The 21,830-nt window shown below is 37.9% G+C and overlaps 1 protein-coding gene across 1 annotated transcript in view; it reads left to right on the plus strand.

The window, feature by feature from the left end:
- The window catches only part of PARD3B (par-3 family cell polarity regulator beta), a 366,162-nt gene that overhangs the window by 199,972 nt on the left and 144,360 nt on the right, over positions 1–21,830 (plus strand). Inside the window, 1 exon segment of the mRNA XM_015868265.1 lies at positions 5,211–5,255. Coding sequence (XP_015723751.1) covers positions 5,211–5,255 — 45 coding nt within the window.

Raw genomic sequence — 21,830 nt, forward strand, 5'->3', positions numbered from 1 at the left:
GCCCTGTACAGTTTCACTTGAACAGAGGTGAGAAGAGATAAGAGGGGACAACAGAGGTGTAAAAGAAGCAGTGATGGCATCAATTAGCAGTGTAACCTTCAAGAATGAGAGATTCTTATGCTACTGGAAGAAAGTGAATAATTTGTATAATGCTGGCAGTGAAATTGTAAAACAACATTATTTTCTGAAAATAGAAAAATTTCCATTTAAAGATACATGTGTCTAGTGTGCAGCATCAACTGTACTGATGGTTCTTAAATGACACGTAGTAGAGACAGCAAACTTAGACTTTAGTAATTTCCTTTCTATCTGCTGATGTCCCAGGTGGAGACTAGAGATGAGTGGTGCCCATCAGGGTTCTGCACTGGGATGAGCACTGTCTATTGTTTTCAGTGTTAACATGGGCAATGAAATTGAATGCACCCTCAGCAAGTCTGTGCATGTCACTGAGCTGAGTGGTGCAACTGACACCCTGGAGGGAAAGAAAAACATCTAGAGGGACCTGGACAGGCTTGAAAAGTGAGCCCACACAAAACTCAAGAAGTTCATCAAGACCAAGTTCCAAGGTTGTGCACTGAGGTTGGGGCAATTCCACATATCATTACAGCCTAAAAGATTTGAGAGCAGCACTGCAGAGAAGGACTTTGAGGGTACTAGTGGATACATCAAAAGAAATATGGCCAACAGATCAGTGAAGTGATTCATCCCTTCTACTCCACCTTCATTAGTTGCCTGAAACCAGCTGTGGGGCTCTCAGCACAAGAGACTGTCTTAGAATAGGTCCAGAGGAGGCCACAGGGATGCTCAGAGGGCTGAAGCACCTCTGCTATGAGGACAGGTAGAAAGAGTTTGTTTTTCCCCAGGGAGACCTCATTGCAGCCTTCCAGAACTGAAAGGGGATCTACAGGGAAAAATGAGGGAGGCTCTGTAAAGTTTCATTACCATTAGCACAGAGTAGAGGAAATTACTGAAGGAAAAGATTTTAAGACTATGCAAGTTTATCCTTCTTACCACTCTCAGTTTATCAGTTCAGTAGATTTTGATATCAAAGTCTGTGGTCTTTGTATACAGAACTACAGTGAAAACCCGGAACAGCCAACAGCATTTTCAAAGTGATGGTTGTGAGCCAGCATTTGACATTCTCTGTGAGTAATTTATGTCACTCCTAGAAGGGGAAACATTTCACCAATAAATATGGCAGGAGAATTATGTCATTGGCACTATCATTGACTAAAATTAATTGATGATGCAGTGCCTTCATTATGCTGAAAGGACTGGGTACAAATACAGTCCACTGGAAAAAAAACAGTGACCAATTTGTCACCTTTCTTTATTTTCTAATGTTTATGCCATAGAAACTGACAGATTCTAAGAAGCATAGGAGCACCATTTGTGCATGTGATTTGGGAATATGTCCATTGTTAATTAACTGTAAGAAATTTTGTATTGGGCTTCCAACCAACTGATAATGGAAATTTGTTCTCCAGGAAATACTTTTTAGGCACACTTCTTATTTCCCATTTATTGTAATTTTTAGTCCTTGTTTGCTTCTTTTTTGAGTGCAGAACTACAGTTGGTTTTCAAAGGCATTTGTTGGTTTGTCCAAGAGAAATTTTAGAAGTGCAATTTAACTTCCACTCATTAGAGGATTTAAGTAGCTATTGGGCAGTGTGGCAAATCATTCAAAAAAGACACTGAGTTGAAGAGTGTTACCTTGCATCTTATGAATAGCAGTGACTCCTTGTTCTGGGGGATAGATAGGATAATTGTATAAAGAAAAAAGAAGAAAATGTATTTTCACAGCTGGCTGCAGCATTCCTTTGTGCTTCCCTAAACAACAGTTTGGAAGCAGTTTGACCTTTCAACTTGGTATGTGTTTAGATGCAAACTCTTTTTGAGGCAGCAGATAGGATTTGTTGTGTACAGAACCATTGGCAGTCATGCAGATTACATTGGTTATCTTCGGTGGGGCACAGAAATGGCAACCAAAAGATTATATGAAGGATATGGATGCTTTCTGGTTGCTTTTACTGCTGCTGAGCAATACTGCCTGGTTTCTTAAAGCAAAGCAGCCTTGTAGAAAATTACCATAGGAAATTCTAATACAACTGATTATTCCTAACTTACAGCTTGTTTGGTTTTTAACATTTTGTTTTGGTTGTTGGCATTTGCTTGTCTTAGTAATATTCTATTTTATGTACTCTGCACTCCTGCTGGTCCCCCAAATCATTCTAATTTAAAGCACTGGCAATGACTGTGGGTCTGGCTTCTGTGATGACAGTCCAGCTCCTAAATAGTAGAAGTTGGGTTTAAATGAGCTCGCATGTTTTATGTTCCCAAACACTGATAACTTCATAAACTAACATCACCTGGAATTCAGGGGCATTTCAAAATGTAAATTGCTTGAATGATCAGTTCAGGAGAATTTTCTTCTTTGATTGTATAAACTTCATTGCACTAATCTCTCCCTGATAGTTTTTATTGTATTGGCTGCAACAATTCTAGCTCACGAATATGCAGTGTTCAGAGTGTTCCCATTAAAACAGTTGCAGTTGAAATTTTGTTGTAAATATCTTTCTGATGCATGCCAATCCAAACACTGTGAGTTCTGACTGTGATCCTCTTGAGCTGAAGTTTTTTCATAGTTAGTGGCATTGCAATTTCTTTTTGATGTTGCAGTAAGAAAATGTTTCTTTTTACTGGAGTGTTGAGAGTAGGCAGTATATTTTACTTCTTTAAAATCTTTCGTGTGCCTTTCTGCAAGGGTGAACCAATATTAGTGTGAACTTAAGAAATATATTTCTATTTAGCACTTGCGTTTTTCCATAGTCAAGAAGAATTGCCAGAGAAATATTACTTCTGTTGTAAGTGACCAATTGCATTTTGAACATCATGCAAAGCAGTACTCAAAAATGCTGTTTTGTGGAACAGTGTCTTACATATTTGATAAAATCTCCAGTTCCAAAAATTTCAACTTATGCATGCATAAAGTGGTTGAAAATGGCTATTTATTTCCCATTGTCCTTTCCTTCTTTTCTGTCATCTTCTGTTTGTTCCCTAAGGAAAAGGGATGCTAATGAGTGGAATTCTCAAACAGCAGATGTGTCTGTGCCACTCTGTTCTAATGAGAGGTGGATACCCTCCAAGTTACTGCCTAGGCTTAATACCTTATGAAATGAAAAACATCTCATGGAAAGGCCGACATTTTGCACAAACTGATATCAATCTTCAATTTTTCTGCCCTGCAGTTTGCGTGTGTTTAAATGCATAATGCTAACCTTGTTTCCTGGTAGGATTATTTTTCATTTCCTAATCATTTTATTCTTTCTTCTTTCCCTCCAGTATTAAAATCTAATTTTTGCATGTGAAGCTGGTCTGTACAGTATGATTAACTCAAATGGTTTTACCCCTTCTAATAACAAAACTTAGTTTCAGGCAGAGCCAGGCATCAGCATGGTTTTAAGAAATGCTGTGAACCTTGGGATCTGTTATTTTTCAAGCTCCTATGTAGTGTAATGTAGCCTACCCCAACTAATTATCATTTATTACAGTGACTGCCGTTAGTGACTGCTATAATTAAAGTTGCATATCAGTTTCCATTATAATCCTTTGTTTTCACTCAGTCATATGACTTGCCAAAGCATTAGCCTTTAGGACAAAAGTTTTCCATGCTAGTGCTCTCCTCAGAGGTAAATTCTGGGGGAGAGAGGAGGAAAAAGAGTTGTAATTGTCTTATAGAGAATCCTTGTCTGGGCTTTTTGAGTTGTGGGATCAGCTAAATTGTGTAGCAAGAAGCTGAATAGATGCCATCATTTCAGGGTACTAGGAAAACATAGAAGTTAAAGGATAAGGAATACAGAACTACCTTGAATTTTGACTACTCTCACTGTATCGCCTTTCATTATCTCTGCATAACACTGCAAACAGTTGTTAGTCTTACTTTATTTGCATCTACATCTCATAGCATCATTTAATGATGTTAATTTTTGTGATGAGAAATGTTTTGGCAATCAGCTTAGAGAAGTAGATATGAGATACAACAGTCAGGTGTTGATTCTTGATTCCAGTCCTAAATCTGGTGCTGGTTTTTGGGTAAAAAGCTTTTCTAAAAGTGAGATGGGGAGGGTAGTATAAGAATATTTTCTATGATTATTTTCCTTGTAATAGCTGTTAAATGTCAATAACTGCTGCAAAGCTCTTCCCTAGTTAGAAAATGACATCTTCCTGTACCACTGCAGATAACCCCATCTGCAAACTTTTTATGGTGACCACTATATAAGGAATGTGTAAGTTCACATTTACAGTGGTTTGAGCATGACTTGACAATTTATTACATCGTATAAAGAAATCACATTTTAAGGTATAATATAAGGGAGTGCTTGGGCAGACAGAGTGAAGGATAAGCTTTGAAGCCTAACATTCATTTCCTGTTCTTGTTTTATCATCCCTAACATTACATTTGCACCATTTCTTTGCATAGAATTCATTTTAAGAAATAGTGATTAGTTCTTCCAGCCAGCCCTCTGGGACAGTGTATTAATTATTTTCATGAGATATATGATAATAAACTGAAATACAGTAGAAATGACTATTTTTGTTACATTCAGAAATTGTTTCTCCACTACTCTGTCTGCAAACTGTTACTGCTATAAACATCTGTCTTTATAAGGATGCTGTGAAATTCTACACAGGTATGATTAACTGAAAAATAAATCAGGGCATCACAAAAGCACAAGCCTTTAGAAAGATGATATTTTTGGAGACCTCAGTGTCTGCAGAGGGTCCTGTGAGTCAGTGAGATGTCCTGTGCATGAGAAGCTTTCCACATCTGGATTCTTTTTACCAATTGAAGTCTTTGATCTGAAAGTGTTACAGCTCTCGTATGCCCTGTAATTTGTCTGGCAAGATGAGTTATTTACAAATGCAATTGCTCTTCTGACAACTCAGTTTTGAGCGTGTAAGTGCTGGGGTCCTGATCTGTAACCCACAAGGACTGCTTTTATTGGATTCAGTGAGCTTTGATTCAGGTTTCTGGCCTTTGAAGCGCCCCAGGTGGATTAGGTGGGTAAAAATAAATATTTTTTTTTTTACAAATGATTATTATTTAAAGATTTAGGCTGGTGTGCATCTGAAATAATTTGACAGTGCTTCAAAGGCATATGAATTTCAATAGGTTTCTGATCTTTGTGTCTTTTCTTTTATTCCTACAGTGGCAGATGAAAGCAAAGTTGGTTCCCTGGCCGGACACAGATCAGGTAAGCTATTCTGTTTTGGAGGAAAAGCCAGCAGTTATATGGCCATTAAATGAAGTCAGCCTACACAAACTGTGGTGCCTAAATGGATTGCAAATTAAGTCATTACTTCGTATTCCTTAATTCTGGGTTGTGCAGCAATGAATTAATAATATTCTTTGCCAAGCAGCATATGTAGCTGAGTCATTTTCAGGAACAGATATATCTCTTTTATTTCAGCTCAGGTGTTGCTAACTGAAGAAAATGAGGGTTCACACATCATGTTGTGGCTTAAACAATAGAAACTTTGAAGAACGTGGTTTTTCTTTTTCTCCTTGCTTCAAGTTCCACTTCCACTACCAGAATTACTAAAGATAACACACATCAAAAAAATAATTCTACAGTTTAAAAAAAAAAAAAGTTTTTCCTTCCATCATGCTTTTGCCATAGAGATTACTGTTACCACACCACAGTACTGTACAACTTGCAGTTCTTAAAGGAACTTTTAAGGAAATGCTGTAAGACTGTAATTTTTCACAAGGCACGGATAAGCTGACATGAGAAACCTTGAAAACTTCCTAGAAAACTCAAGTTATTCAGCAATCTCTTTTAATGTTAGGAAGCCCTGAAGTTTCTGGCTGACCCTTTTCTGTATGATTGCACGTTGGTTTTTTCCACTCCTTTGTCAAAACTAAAAAGCTGAGTTTCTGTGAAGGAAGGTCAGCTATGAGAATTCCTGGTTGTTTATGATATTCCTTCCCTGTACAACTGGGTGTCCTCCTTTGCTTTTGTTATCTTGTAGTTCTCTAGTATGGATTTTCCTTATCTGAAGACCTTTCCCTGAACTTAAAGTAGACAAATTCTTTTTACATTCTTTTGGCTTCTTTCCTAAGTCTGTGAGCCTCATGGATTCTCTTTCTGAATAAAGAGCTAGTTCATATGTCTTGTAACATTATTGCTCCTGTGGAGGAAAAAAACATCTTTCAACTTCTTGTTTTGGGAATGTGAAAGCTTCAAAGAAAGGATCTTGTCAAGTAGGAGAAGCAAAGGGTGCTGCCCTTGTGGGTTTTGTTTTTTTAATCCTATGCGGAGAAATTACTACAAGCATGCAGTATCATGCAGTATTCCACAGATCACCAGAACCAGAAACCTTGCAAGATCAGAAATCTTTGTCAGTCAGTTATTACAGATTTATTAAGCTTTATACCATTTTTAGCAGTGTTTGATCTTTCTTCTGCATACTTCTTCTGATTATTGAAAAAGTGCCTTTCAAATTTGTTCGTTCAAAGACACCTAAGAATTTTATATGAAAATGTGGATCCATGTTTACTGACTTTTGTCTCATTTGCTTTCCTTCCATCAACCTCTTGCATGTAGTTCAGATCTTCTTCTAATAGGCTAAAATCTCTGTGGTCAGCAGATCAACTAAGAGCTAAGATTTCCTACAGATTGTCTTATCTGTGTTTCTTTTACTGTTCCTCCTTTAGAATAAAAGGAAGTAGTTGCTTCTGAGAAGGATAGAGTGAAAATTATTTTCTTGGTTCTGTCCACTTTAAATATTCTTTAAATACTGTTAAAATATTATTTTCCCCTTTAAGATTCCATTTCTTATCCCTTCATGAAAAGAAATGAAGCTGCACTTTCAGCTTTCTTATTGTTCCATTAAAGGTTTGTTCAAGAGCATGGAGTTCTTTTTACCTGATCTCTTTTTACTGTTTGATATTTGGAATTTGCATCATGTACATACGTTTCTGGCACTCTATTGTCTTGCACAACTCTTATTGTAACATCTTTCATTTTGCTGCCTTCCTGTAGGCACCCATTTAAAGAAATCTCTAAGGGAGATATTTCAGCTTCTTGTGCTGGGAGCAAAACACTTAATTTCTCATTATATAAAGAAGAGTTTCCATCCCATTCTAGACTTCAGGAAATTAAACATATTTCTCTACAGAATTAATTATCACCTACTGACAATCAATGCAATTATCCCTTCTCTCCTTCAACATGACTTGTTCTATGAAATACACAGATGAGTAATTCTCTCTGGGGAAATATCCTTTCTGTTCCTTCTGAGGCAGTGGCTCTTGAAGCATTTTGTCCCAGCTTTTGGTATAGCTCCTGTATCCCTTGCATGTTACATGTTACTGAGCTCAGGAGTTAGTGTTCGTTTCATAAAGTGTTACTACAACTCTGCAGAAGACCAAGGAGTGAAAAGGATCTGCTGTACATATCGTCTTCCTGCCCTTTCATATACTTCACCCACAAAAAACTGTTCCATATTCTTTTCCGTATTAAAAAAAAAAAAATAGATCTGATGCGCATCTGGATATACACTGAAATTAAACATGTTGCATGGGAAGATGGCTGGAGGATCATTCTTGTATTTTACCTTTACAGAAATGCAATAGAAATGCTTCAGTGAATTCTGGTTCCCAATAGCGGGTCTCTTTTCAGAGGACTACTCCTGCAAAGCTTCCAGGTGTTAGTGCAGTTGCAAATGCTTTCTGCAGTACCGTTGCACAAGTACTGGAATGCTATGTTGGTGTGGCCGACTTTGTCCTTTGGGGCAAAGTGTGTGTGCAGGATATCCTCTCTCCCTAAATTCTGTAAGGAGGACTTTTTTCCACTGCAGTCTTCCTTGCACCTAGCAAAAGTGAACCTGCATTCCTTAAACACCATTCTACCCATGAGGATGAGAAGCAGACAAGTGGGGCCTCTATATTAGAGCAGAGCAGATTCTCGGAGATGAGAAATCAGTGAATATGAGCTCCGTTTTTCATGATCTCTTTAGCATTTTAGAAAAGTAGTTACAGAACAGCTAGGGAATGGCAGGATTGTTTTTACAACACATGTAACCTGATTTATATTGAATACAGCATACTGAATTCTTTGCAGCTATGAGGTTTTTTTCCTTCCAATTTTTTTTTTTTTTTTTCTTTCTGATTTATTGCTTAGAACACTTTTAATATGTATTGACTGTCTGCTGAGGTCTCTGCTGACACAGCTCTTTCAGATGATGCAGTGCTGGAGAAAAGCTGATGAGTCTTTCTTTATGAGCTCTGACATATTAATTAGCAAAATGGGCAAAAAAGCTTTCCTATTTTTATTTTAATGTCACTAGACCATGCTTTTGGCTTGGATTATGTTTGGAGACAGTTCTGAGACAAGATGAGTTGCAGATCTTATTTTCTTGCTGGTTTCTATGCAGAGGATGTAACTCTGGGCTATGGATTGCTACTGGCACTATTGAGTGCTGTAGGGTAGCTCTGTTACTAAGCTGAGTCTTTTGCTACTTTATGTTAATGCTGTATGGCAAGGGGTACCTACCCAATTAGGAAAGAATCCTTTGGGGTAATCTGAAGGATGCATTTTGTCAAATAATGGTCCTTACTTTATGTTTTGTTGCCACTATTATTACATGGTTATAGTTCAACCTTGGGTAGGATCAACATTCTGGGAAAGAAGGTTTGAGGAGGTATGCTGTTTAATCCTACAAGGTCGGGGCTTTGGTGAGAGCTGTGTGTCAATAGCTCTGTTAGATTCCAATCTGTACTGCTTCATGTGGATTAACTGAACTCTTGTTAAATTGAGATTCATACTAAGGCTGGAGTTGGCTTATAATAAAGTGGGTTAAAGGTCTTGATGCATCTCTGCATGCTTTTAGTGCCACATTTCATTAAGGCTAGAATGATGATTAAGATTATGGTTTAGGGCAGGAGTGGTAGAAAAGTTAGTTTATTCTAGATTTTATGACCCACTGCAATGCAATAAGCTCCATCCTTACCTTCAGGAAGGCACTCCTGCCTATTGCAAAAGCCAGTGTTGCATTGGTAGATAAAATAAATTTGTGCAGTGCTGAGGTTGCATCAGTGCAAGTGAAAATAAATCTTCCCTTTGACTTTAAAGCTCAATGGGGCAGGATGACCCCCAACTGTTTTCTGAGGATGGCTACAAGTTGCTTCTGGACGCTGAGCCTGTTATATTCCAACACAGGAACCATTTTTAGGAAGTAGTTCATAAGAGTAGAAGAGCTGTTATAACACTGCTACACTGTCAGTTATTTCATTCTTATAACCTAAGGTATGCCTGGCTGCTGGTAAGTTTTCAAATACAAACATAACATTCTTTTTGTTTGAAGAACTCTGTTTTTCAGAGGTGCAGGATATGGCCTCATGCGGGCACACTGAGTAGTTGAAGGTTGTTTTGGTGAAAGCACGAGTAGGTGCTAGACTAAGCTTATTGCTGCAGTCTGAGTTCAGGCTTAGAAGAGAAGAACAGTCCTTTTTAAACTGGAGGGATCAGGCAGAGGTTGAGCTAGTGAAACACTGGCAAAATCCAGTAGTTTATACATGTTTATGTTGCACAAAGTGCTTTTTCTTAGCCAAGGATTTTGCTGTGTGCTTGTGGTAGGGACAGAAGTGGCAACAGAAAGCTTAGTGGATGTCAGTGGGCATGTTTGGATAGAATGGGACTAGTGCCACTGTAGAAAGTTTGGTTCCTGTTTTGCTTTTGATTTCCAGGTAACACAGTTGTGTCAAAGTGGTGTTTAGGGAAATAATATTTTCCTCTCCTCTCTGCATATTCCTAATTTATTGAACAAGCCTTTTTACAGCAGTCTATAGCATTAAAGATGAGCTTTTCAAAGGGGACAGTGTGATTAGTTCTGAGTTCATAAGAATTTATATAGTAACTAGGTCTATCCCTGTTGCAGTCAAAAAGGCTTCTAAATGGCTGAGCTGCCTGACCTATGCAAGTGAGGTGCATATCAAATATGGAGCTTGCCACTACCTAACTGAAATCTTGCGCATAGAATCTGACACTTGCCTTTGCATTTGTGAGAAATGGGCTGATTCTACCTCATCATTTTTCTTTTGTAATAAAAGCACACTATGTGGCTATGTCAGTCATTCTTGCAAGCATGAAGGAGGAATTGCTTGCTTTGTAGGCTGAGATGTACCTGAGCAATACCAGTGCATCTTTTTGTGATGATGCAGGGCACTGTATTACCAGCACTGTGTTCCTCTAGGATGAACTTTAAAACTTTGTGTTAAGCTTTCTGGTCTATTGATGAAAATATTTTCAAAATATTTTTATTCTTTTACCTTTATTTGGGACTTCTCTTCTTGCACAACTCTTTTCTATTTACTATTAACTTCAATTATGCTTCTCCAAGCGGAACATTCCTTTGGCCTGTGTGTTTCCAGTGAAATTGCTGTTATCTGAGAATCTGTGTTTACACATGCAGCCAAGAAATAAAAAATAAGGTTCCCTTTTCCTGCAGGTCACTTGCAGAGTTAATATTTTTTACTGTTCATCTGGTAGGTAAGATCTAAAGTCAAGGATGTTGCCCTGTGTCTATTATGTATCTGTGAGATATAAGGATTTGTAATTTAAAGTTAAAATGCTTGGCTTTCTTTCAGCTTCTGCCAACTTATCTTTGTTGATTTTTTTTTTTTTCCTATTTGTTTATTTGTTTGGTCTTTTCTTCAAACACAGCTTGTCTAATGAAACCAGAGTGATACATAATTTACTTAGTACTCTACGCCAGTAAGGCTTTACTACCCTTTCTCTAGTGGACTTTATTTTTCAATACAACGGCAGTTCTGTAAGTAATACAGAAAAGAAGTAGCAGGAAACAAAATTAGAATTCTTGTAAAGTTCTAATACTTTCTGTTCAAGCTAGAGAAGCTCAAACTGGACATTCCAGATACCTTTTTTTAAAGAAGCTATTAAAAATGAGACTAATGCAGCACTCTTTTTTGGTACTGTTGTGTGTTGTGTACTCCTGTGTGCAAAGTTAGATGTTTCATTGACTCAGGAAAAGGCTGAACTTACAAGTTCCTGTGCTTCAGTTATTCCATATTAACAGAACTTGTATCATTGAATGTGAATGAAGAACAGTTTAAGAAGCATTCTGAGTGCCAGTCCCTCTTGCCTGCCAGGCGCATGTGGCTAATAAGCAGCTCTCACGGACAACCAAGCTGTGTTGGATCTTTTCTATGGAAGGAAACAAGCTATCACTTTTTCTCCAAGAGGAGTCATTTTGTGCCCCCAGTAACTCACCAGCTGTATCTCTTCTTTTGACTTTTTTCTGTTTGTTTTTGAAGACTTTATTAGCTGTGTGATGATGATCATTGTGACCCCTTTTATGTTAGGTCCTGAGAAAGTCAGCTGTTGATTAAAAAAAAAATAAATCCTTTGTTTGAGGGTGGAGTTTGATATTAGTGTTAATCTAAAAATTCACTGCTGCTGAAAGAGGTATGCTTGGTCACCTTCACACCTACCTGCAGCTGCAAGGTTCATGTTTTTCTTTTAAGTCCCATAGCTTAGATGTTGAGATCGTTGAGAGTAATAAACCAGCCAAAAACCTAACATGGGAAAGAGAAAAGTGAGTAGCACTGGGCTTATCTCCTTCAAACACCCTTTTGAGAGACTGACCTCCAGAAGGGAAACTGCAAGAGGATAGATGTGAGAACTGTGCTTTTTGGAAGCATCCAGCTATTAGATCTGCTTTGTCTAACCATACCCTTATCTAATTTGAAGGACAAAATTACACTGATTTTTAAAACAAAAAGAAGAAAAAGACGAAGAAGAAGAAAGTCTTCTACTTGCCAGGGATATAAATACTTTCTCAGTGTCGGGAGAGCAAAGAAAGACAATATGCCTCTGGACAATGAAGAGTATCTCTGCTGTTTCATCCTTTAATTGCAAGAATCCTCTATTAAATCACTGATTCACTTAAATTTTATGAATTATCTTTGTGTTCTGCTAATGACTCTCATCTGTGTTGTGTTAAGTTATGGGCAGAGTATCCTGTTGGTCTTTGAGCTGTGGTCATGAAGGTGAATGGATCTGAGCTCTTAAGAAAAACAACAAGCTTGCAGGAGAAACCTGTTTCTCCCAATGTCCTCATACAAAATTTAGGCTGAGGAGCAGGGCTGAGCATAGAATGACTGCAGCAAAATTATGAAGCCAGGAGTCTGTAATACAGGTTTTATAACATGGCATATTTGATTTTATATTGTCCTGTCACCATGTGAAGAGTCCTAGGATACCATTGTATTCCTGAATGCCTCGCCATGTGTTTTTTCTTTCCTGTGCAATCATTATTCCTCTTGCAGTTCCATGAGGAGCTGCTGTAGGGAGCTAACATTGCAGAAAAAATAGGTCTGCAGAAAATAATGATATTCTTCTGGTTTAACTGAGGGAGCAAGAAAAAAAGGAGCTCTGGAGAAAAACATTTTTTGTAACTGACTGGTTTCCATCACTGGGATCAACCTGAGCTGAAGGAAGTTGACTGGGGTGGGAGGTGGTAGAGAGATACATCTGAGAGAGAAAGCACGAATGGAAGAAAAATTGCAGTTCTTCAGAGATGTCTGTGCTGAAAGAGTGGAAGTGGAGGAGCATGTTAGAATCTCTATTTCTTGTTCTGAAGGCTAAACTAAAATTGAATTTTCTTTATGTGTGGAGAAAAAAATTGTTTAATGGCCAGTTAAACTTGGCTTTGTGCATGTTTGCCTGTGTGTTGTTACTTGGTTAAAGAGCTGTGGCTATCTTCAAGCTGTGCCCAGGCTGCTATGCTCTGCTTCTGGTCCTGCCCTGGGGAGTGAGAGGAGGTTGAGCAGTCCCAGGAACAGCTGAATTTGATATGCAAGGAGAGGCTTTCATGAGAGCCGGAATAGTGAGCTTGGACAAAAAGAGGGACAGTTTTCCTTAAGAGCCATGGAGACTTGTTGGGGTCATTTTACTGATCACAGAAAGCTGCAGCACCAGAGGAAAAAAAATGATACTCTAAAATGATATGTTCAGTGGAAACTTTTATTTCACTGTATCACCCATGAATAATCTGTACTACCAGAGTGGTAAAACAACCGTGTTTTAAATAGCAGATGTCCTTTTCATGTCCTCATCTTAAGGACAAAAATGAATGTACATCTACCTAAAAGTCTAGCAACTTGAGCTTCTCTTTGAAGGAAGCTTGTACATGATAAGGTTGCCAAAGACAGATATTTCACTTTGACCCCCATGAAGTGAAATATGAGTTCCCACCATTAGGAACTGTACAGAGTTCTCTGGTGAATGCTTAGCTGGGGAAGTGCTGGCTATAGCTGCCATTTAAAGTTTATTAGACCAAGATACCAGAGAGTGATTTTAGGTGTCAGGAATGCCTCTTTTCTTCCACATGAGTAGACTTGGAAAGGAAAATCTGCCAGGCAGTAATGATGGTCTTTTCTCAGAGGAAAAGGCCTGGTCTGACAGATAGCCAAACTGCAATCTTCAAAAGTAAACATTAGAGGTGAAAGCTTTAATTCCTTTCCATCACATCTTAACAGTATGGGAATTATGCATCACCCAGTGTGAGTTGTTGGCATCCAAGGATTGCAAAGCAAACAGCTTTCTTCCTTGGGGATCATTCCTTGCTCAAGAAGCAGAGGAAGGGGCAGGAATTTTGTTTAATGTTACCTGGGAAATGTCATGCTCCAACACCATTGCTGCTGTATGTTACAAAAGGGGGAGAAATAAGTGTAGAAAAAAGAGTAGAAAAAATAAAATAAATCCACCACACTGGAATTTTTCCAGCTAAGATCCATGTGCATTGGTATTTATTCTACCATTTTTTGTTGTTTTTTTTTTCTCCTTTCCTGAAGGGATTCTGGACACATTTCAATATTAACTTGGGGGTGCATTTGAATGTTTATACGACATAGTTGCTATTTCTGTTTTTGGTCCACTTTGCTGAGTATTGCTCTGTGCAGAGTTCAGTGAAGCAGGTCAAGAGGCTATAGAAGAAACAATGTTTTGGTCGTATAAAATTAAACAGAAATGCAGAGTTACAATAGCTGTAAGGAATGTGTCTATTTACTGTAGGACAGCATAATATGTGAAATAAGTGATCATCTTTCTATGGTCTGTGTCCATTTGCAGTGGGCAAGAGTGAAGGCTTTTTCTACAGAGGTCTGTATTTGTGGCAAGCTGAAATACTCTGGTAGATTGCACAGTGCTGGCATGAGCTATCACCCGTAACCTGGGACATGCATTCCCCTACTGTGATCTGATGATGCTTTTCCATGTGACTGTCTGCCACGCTTCATGTATTTGCTGGAAGTTTCTGCTCTAAGTTGGGCTGATTTGAGGGCAGAAGAACTTTTAAGTAAGGAGAATGTGTCTACATGAACAGTGCTGTGTCATGTGGAAATCAAGGCTTCTCTGAATGTTGAAGTAGTATAACTGTGTTAGGACACAGTGCTGCAGGGAATAGTAGGCATCACCATTCTGCAGAAGAGGTTTTTAGAATTGGAGGTCTTGGAGTCTGTGGATCCGGGAATATACTCAGGGAAATGGTAAGAACTGTTGCTAAATGTGAAGTGATTGGAGATGGCAGAATGTAAAACAAGAAAGTTGGCATTAATCTTAATCAAAGAATAAGAAATAGTAAGTTTGAGAAAATGTAAAGCGTACATAAATTTGTGCTTTCTATTCAAACCATGGTTATTCAAAGCAAAGCACTGCAGCCAGAAAAACAAATTTAATGTTTAGAGTTGTGGGAGTATATTGTATATTGACTTATAAATCAGAGACCCATTCTGATGGTGGCATGAAAGTGCCTACATGAGTTACTCGGTTGTTTTTCTTTATGGAGCTCCTCTCTCCTTCGCCTTTAAAAGAAAGCTGAAAACAAGAAATGGATCCGTCAGGTCTCTTCCACTGCTAGGGCATTATAAGGCTCTTCAGTCATCAGCTTTTTGCTGCTGGCAGTGAGACTGCATCTATTTCAGAAGGCAGAAATCATTGCCCCAGATGATATGTTCTGAGACTGAGGAGAAACTACAGATGTAACTGTAATGTGTCTGGGTGATGTTTACCACCCTATAGCTAGAACTTGAGTTACAGCCTCCCTGCCAGCCCTTTCCTTGGGTTTGGGTTTCTTCAAGCAGTATCTGCCCTTCTTAAAGCTTGGTTGTGAATGTTCTGCAGATGTTTAGAAAGAGCTTCAGAGTACTTAGTACTGAAAAGTTGGCTGTTACTAGCATTGGCAGGTACTGTGGTTCTTTTAGTAGCTTCTTGTGACCAAAGAGACCAACAGCCACTGCCTAATTCCTCATTTTATTAATCCTTTCCCTCCAGGAGCAGGGCATAATATTTAGTGCTGGCAGTGAATATCCTAAAATCATTGGTGCCAGAGAGTTAATGAATTTGGAAAACTTCCCAGATAATACATCTGGCCCTCTAACTTGCATTTTGGAGTATGAGATGTAACAAGAAGAGCACTGAATTAAATGAGCTACTGGCTGAAGTGAGGTAGGGGACTCTTGCTATTTTTTTTAAACTGACCAGAAGTTAAAAATCACATACCTCCACAACGCAGGTGTGTTGTGCTGTGTTGGGGTGGGGGAAGGTATTTTTATTTTGTAATTCCACATATCCACCACTTACCTTCGCATTTGAAGCTTGATTCTCAGCAGGGAAACATTTATAATTCTCTGCTTTCAGTGATTCTTCTCATTCCTGTTTTTACTACAAAGTTCTGTTGTGCTGCCATATCATCAGTCAGAACGATTTTGAAGACAGCTATCACTAACTGATATTTCTAGTCCAGTTCACTTCTGGAATAATATCTTATACAGTGTTTATCTTCCATATTAGTTGAAATAATGTTGCATTGTATAAAATGTCTTGCTGTTTATTGGTGTACATCTTCATGTAATAAAAGCTGTGCGTGGCACTACACTTCAGAAATTAACTTTTAAGAATTGCATTATTATTTGTATGTCTTATGGAACAGCATTATTTTTAGTGGATCTTTCAGGACAGCTGTGCTACTTAGCTTAGGTGAGTACCTGCACAGCACTCCGTGAGTTCCCAGAATATCATTCCTGATTAAGTGCCCTACTGGAATGCTTTTTGGTTTTTTTGGTTTTTTTGGTTTTTTTTTTCTGACATAAGAGAAGGACAGTTTTTTGCTTTGTATACCAGAGGCAACCCAAATGGAAAACATCTCATAGAGGAGTAGTGAGCATTTTCTTGTATTCCAGTCAACTACCAGCAGGTACTTATCTCCTGTCTCAGGCAGTGGCACTTTGCTCCCCTTTGAAAGTATACCTCTGTTTGCCTTACTGTTCTGCCTAATGTCTTACAAGATGAGTTTTCTCATTAGTGCTAATTCTGCCTGTTGAATGCATCACTTGTTAACTCTTCCTTGTAACTGTTGCACTTTGAAATCTTCTGCCTTGAACAAAGGTGATCAGAGCTGCTTTTCATAGGTTTTCTTTCTTTGTAGTGGAATTACCTTGGCTGTCACAGCGTAGTGTCTTGTTTCAGATATTCTCTCACTGAGCAGGCTCAGCTAGATCAGAAATTAATTTTATTGTACCAAAGTGAGCGACCTTGTTTTTAACCTCTTCTGATTACTCCCTTATTGTCAGTCGTGGATCAATTTGTATGCTCATCCTTTTCTGTATTACCACTAACTCCCTATTAAATGTTACCAGCAAATATCATAACATTCATATTGAAACTGAAGCCTTGAGAAGTGTCTAATCCAGTGCTCAGAACAGTTAGCTTTGAGGACTTTATCCAGAACAAACCATGAACCCATCAGCTCATTGTTGGTCTAGTTATTTGGTTATGAAGGAATCATTAACTTGGGCTTGGAGTTCTGTTAGGATTGCTTTTTTTTTTCCAGTTCTTGAACTTGAGACCAAGCTTTTGTATGTTTGGTGATCTTAAAAAGCTTAAAACCTGTTTTTTCTCCATAGTTTGATGGCGATTGTAAGGTTATTCTGTATCTGATTCCCACTGTTCTGGTTTTCTGCTTATGTTGTAAAAATTCTCTTTTTAGTTCTTAGTCTTCTTAGAAGACTGTGGGTTGGGTATCTGTGTGGGAGCCAGTCTTTGGCCTAAAAGCATCACCTCCAGATTTTCAAGTCCATCGACAGCACAGAGTCCTTCTGACCATGCTGGCATTAATTCCTGCAGAGCCTTCTGCCTCCTGTTTTTCTCGTGGTTTTTCTTGTCCTGCATGACCAGCAAGTAGGCAGGTAGTGGCTGGTGAGGTCCTGGGGACATTTGCTCCACAGCCTCTTTCAGTACTAGTTGTTTCTTTAGGAAGATGGTCTGCTTCTTTCCTGTTCTCTTGTTGCTCACTTGGTACATTGACAGACTGAAGGGAGTAGGAAGGAAGCATCCTGTGTAGGTGTGACTAGTGAACGTGGAGCAAAGCAGAGAGAGGCAGATGCTAACTCTGCAATTTACTGAATTTCAGAATAATAACTCAGAGTAATAACTGTCAGCAGTGGGATCCTAACTGTTATATTGAAAGCTTCTGCAGGGTTTAATTCCTCTCTAAAGCAGCTATCAGAACCTAGTAAAGTGAAGGACAGACAGAGCTAGAAATTAGTACTAGAAGCTTGCATCCATTAGTGAAAGTTGGTTTGACTTTCAAAGATTGCAGACCAAAACCTCAGTAAACTTGCTGTGGCAGTTTTCAAGTCTTGCTGTGAAAGTAGTGCCACAGGACCAGAACACGAGGGTCTGGCATTGATTTTTGTTTGTTTTTTGTTTTCCCTGTAATTACAAGTTTTCTTCCTATCTGCAGTTGGCAAAAATTCCAATATTCAAAAAAAGGTTGTGGTTTTTGTTTGTTTGTTTGTTTTTTAAGATACTAGTTGTGATTCTGCTGTTGGCAAACAGAAACATTATAAAAGAGAAATCCAATATAGTATAGTTATTCACATGCCTCTGTTTTTATTGTTTCATTATCCACCCAGATGCTGGCTTCTGAGGGGGAAAAAAAAAAGCCAAAATGGTTTGATCAAAGCTTCTGGAGTTTCTTTTCTAAAAACAAGCAAACAAACCCACCAGTTTTAATTTTAAAGTAGTCAGGTTGTGAGGGGAAGTCAATGGTAATAGTGCTCCAAGCCCACAAAATACTATGTACACACAAAGCCACAGAAGAGGGAGTGGAAGGCAAGGGGGAAATCAGGTCTTGAGAATCTTAAACTGGGAACCTGAATTGATCTTTGTTTTTCTGTTTCATCTCCTTGTCTCTGAGAAGCAGACAGTACTCATATCATAAAATGACATTTTAGAAAATAAATTAATTAATGTTTGTTTTAAAAAAGAAAAAAAAAAAAAAAGCAAAAAAGCACCCTTGTGGTGTATAAGGTGTTTTAGAGAAAGATCTGCAAAGAACTGTTTGATGCTGCTGTCAGAGCAGGTATTAAAAGCTTGTTGAGTAGGAAAGAGTGGGGGGGGGAAGAGAGGGGGTAATTGCTCTACATGTGGAATAATATATTTGTTGATTTTTCCTGAAAGATAGAAGCTGGAGTTATGTACATAGAATTGTCATCCTGTATTTGGGTCATAAAAGTATTACATTGTGTCCACAGGGAGCTGAGGGACACCTCAGCTATAGCGCTCTGCAAGAACAAGCGCTTTGTTTTGTAGTATTAATAGTATTCTTTTAAGGTCATTTTCTGTATGTAATTTTAATACATAGTATGTTGCTTTAACCACTTGAATTAAAATTTCATGAGCCTTTTCAGAAAATCAGACAGGAAAACACAAATAAATTATGCATTTTATTTAGCATGTAGTAGATACAATATTATTTATAAGTAAACAAATAAAAATGCATCTCTGCTAATATAGTGAGCTATGTAGAGAGATCCTGCTGCAGTCTGTAAGCTACATATGGTTTAAAGAGTCATTTTTATGTTAAGTAGCTAATTCTGAGCCTGAAACTCTGGATTTAGAACAATGTGGAGAAATAGTATTAAAAAAGATTAAGAATCTTAGCTAATGTAAATAAATTAAAGGTCATGAAGTATAGGGCACAAATTGAAGATGAAACCTTAAAGCATGTCATTTCCAGAGAGCAAGTACTTAATATCTTGGAAAATCTGATCTGTATGTAGATTACCTTCTTTCATGGTTCACTTTTTTTCTTTTTCTACACTTTTTTCCCCCTCACGGAAGAGTCACAAGACATCTTTTACAATTCTGACCCGAGCCCTTGGCAGTCAGCATAGTAATAGATCTCTGATGAGTTGAACTGTCTTCTGTACTGCTCCCTGGCCCTGCAAGACACCTAAGCAACAGAAAAACTATGTGTAGATCATGAATGCTTCTAGTGATATGTAGATGTGTACCCATTTGCTTCAAGCCAAAATAACATATTCACTCAGCTTCTATTTGACGAGGAGAACCACAGCTTCCTAGCAAGACATCTACAGATCAACACCACCCTCCTTCCTTTTCTTGTTTTTCTCTAGTGGGGTTCTGGCATGATTCTGACACCTTTTTCTATGTGTGGTATTTAATTTCCTCTGGGGGTGCAGGAACCTCTGATACTTTTGAACTTGAGAAATGTTTAAAAGTGATCAGATGTGGAGCTACCTCTACCCTTGTTCTTAGCTTAATGTAGTGGCTATTTACTTTGCAGATAGCCTTCATGTTGATAAATGTTTTTGCAGGAGTAACTCTTCAAAATTACACAACTTGGTATTAAAAGCTCCATCTCCTTCCTTCTACATTTTCTTTCATTAGAGCAATTATTTTATGATCCAAACTCAAAGAAGGGAACTTTACTCATTTCTAAGGAAGTTTTTTATAGCTATGGAAGCAGAAGCAGCAATTCTTTTCCTCATTTAATGATGAGTTACGCTTACAGTATATGAAGAGTCTTCACTTGCTCTGTAATTTGCATTAGCAAGAGAGTGCCCATTCTGTTAGTGATTTTTTTTAGAAAATGGAAACCAGGAATGAGTGCTCAAGTAAATGGAATCAATAAACGACAAAACGGCCAACAATACTACAACCACTAATACTGAAATATGCTTCTGCAATTTGAGCTTCCATATTTACTATCTTTGATAGGGAATTGTTTTTAAATTTCAAATAGAATTTCTTATTACATTGATATAAATCAATTGCTTTTAGTTTTCAGTTAAGCAGTTTAATTACTTAATCAGACTAAGAAGAGCTAGCAATTAAAATCTAGCAGTCATATGCTTTAAGGCTATATCAGTGTTAGTTATTGCTCAAGGTAACTCTTCTAGATCAAACTGAATGGACTGGAAGGAATAATATGTTTCTAATATGCTTTACCATACAGGAGGAATATCATTAAGTCTTCTCTGAGAGGTAAGAGCGTGGCTACTGAAGAGTTACACAGTCAGTAACAACAATGTTTAGAAAAAAGACAAAATAGCAATTCCAAATCGGAAGGCTTCTGTGCTAAAACAGATGTAAGGGTTTTTCAATAATCTATTTTGAGAAAAAAATAACTTTCTCTGAACAGCATGTAAGTGAGAAGGGACCTTTCTGTCAGAACTAATTTGAAATAAACAAATTGCAAAAACCATTTAAAAGAACATCAGGAAATTCTACACTCAGCTCTTCTACATTACTGGTCAGAAAATGTGAGCCACTAATGTCTTCTTTAAAAGACGAGGAAGGAACTTGACATCTGCTCTGTTATGGGCTGATGTTTGCAGTGTTCATTTGAAATACTATACTTATGTTCACATTGAACTCAAATTGTTAAGGTGAAATTTGAGTAAATTAATATTGTGTCAAAACATCTGTTTTCTTTCTGTTTAAAATAGAGAACATCTGAGGCTTAAGAACATAAAGGGAATTTAGCAGGAGATGAACTGTACTTTTCAAAGTGTTGACAAATCATCAATAAATCACATTAGAAACAAACAGATCTATAGTCTTTCCACTGAAGAGAGCCAATATTACAGAGATACAGCTAGACTTGTACAAAAATTATTGGAGGTACTGATTAATATTCTGTTTTGAGTTGGTATGGCAGCACAGTCAGGTCTTGGCTCACAATTAGCAGTTCTGTGTGCTTTCATAGTGCAGGGGCTGAGAGTCTGTATAGCCAGTGTTCTCTGTCTGATTACACCCAATACTAGTGCCTAACGGTAACACAAAGACACAGCATGTTCATTTGTTATTTCTCTGAGCTATCTCCTTGCCTTCAAATATTCAGGGATTTAAAGACCGTAGGTAGCAATAGTTACATGTATTGACTGATTTTCAGTGGGTTTTAATTCTCTTGAGTTTTCTTGCTTCCTCTTGAGCACATGTAAACTCTTAGCATTCACAGCATGAAGTGTTATCCATTATATATTTGTTATCAGGGATTTTGCCACAAAGAGGAATTGTGATTGATTACCTGTTTCTTCCTTTTCCTCTTACAGTGAGAGATATGAGCTCAACTAGTTGCTTTCTGCTCCTTCTTGTGGGACTGTTTCTTCTTCTCACTAATGAAGCATGTGGTAGAAGAACCATTGCATTATTATTATTATTATTATTATTTTCTACTGTAGTAACACTAACCTCAGCGTTTTGAAATCTGAATTTAGTTTTCTGGTCTAAAGCAAATACTTCAGTGTGTAGTACTATCTGTTATGAACACTGACATTTGCACAAAAGGTCAGGAGAAAATATTGATGAACAACTCTGATAAACTGTGTGATAATATTCATGGAGTTTTGAGAAATACAGAAATACTGAAGTTATTGATCACCATAAGTTCATACTCAACCACGGTATGGGTTGTTTTCCGTTGTCTTCCTGACAACT

The sequence above is a fragment of the Coturnix japonica genome, chromosome 7 (genome assembly GCF_001577835.2).
Source record: "Coturnix japonica isolate 7356 chromosome 7, Coturnix japonica 2.1, whole genome shotgun sequence".
NCBI lineage: Eukaryota > Metazoa > Chordata > Aves > Galliformes > Phasianidae > Coturnix > Coturnix japonica.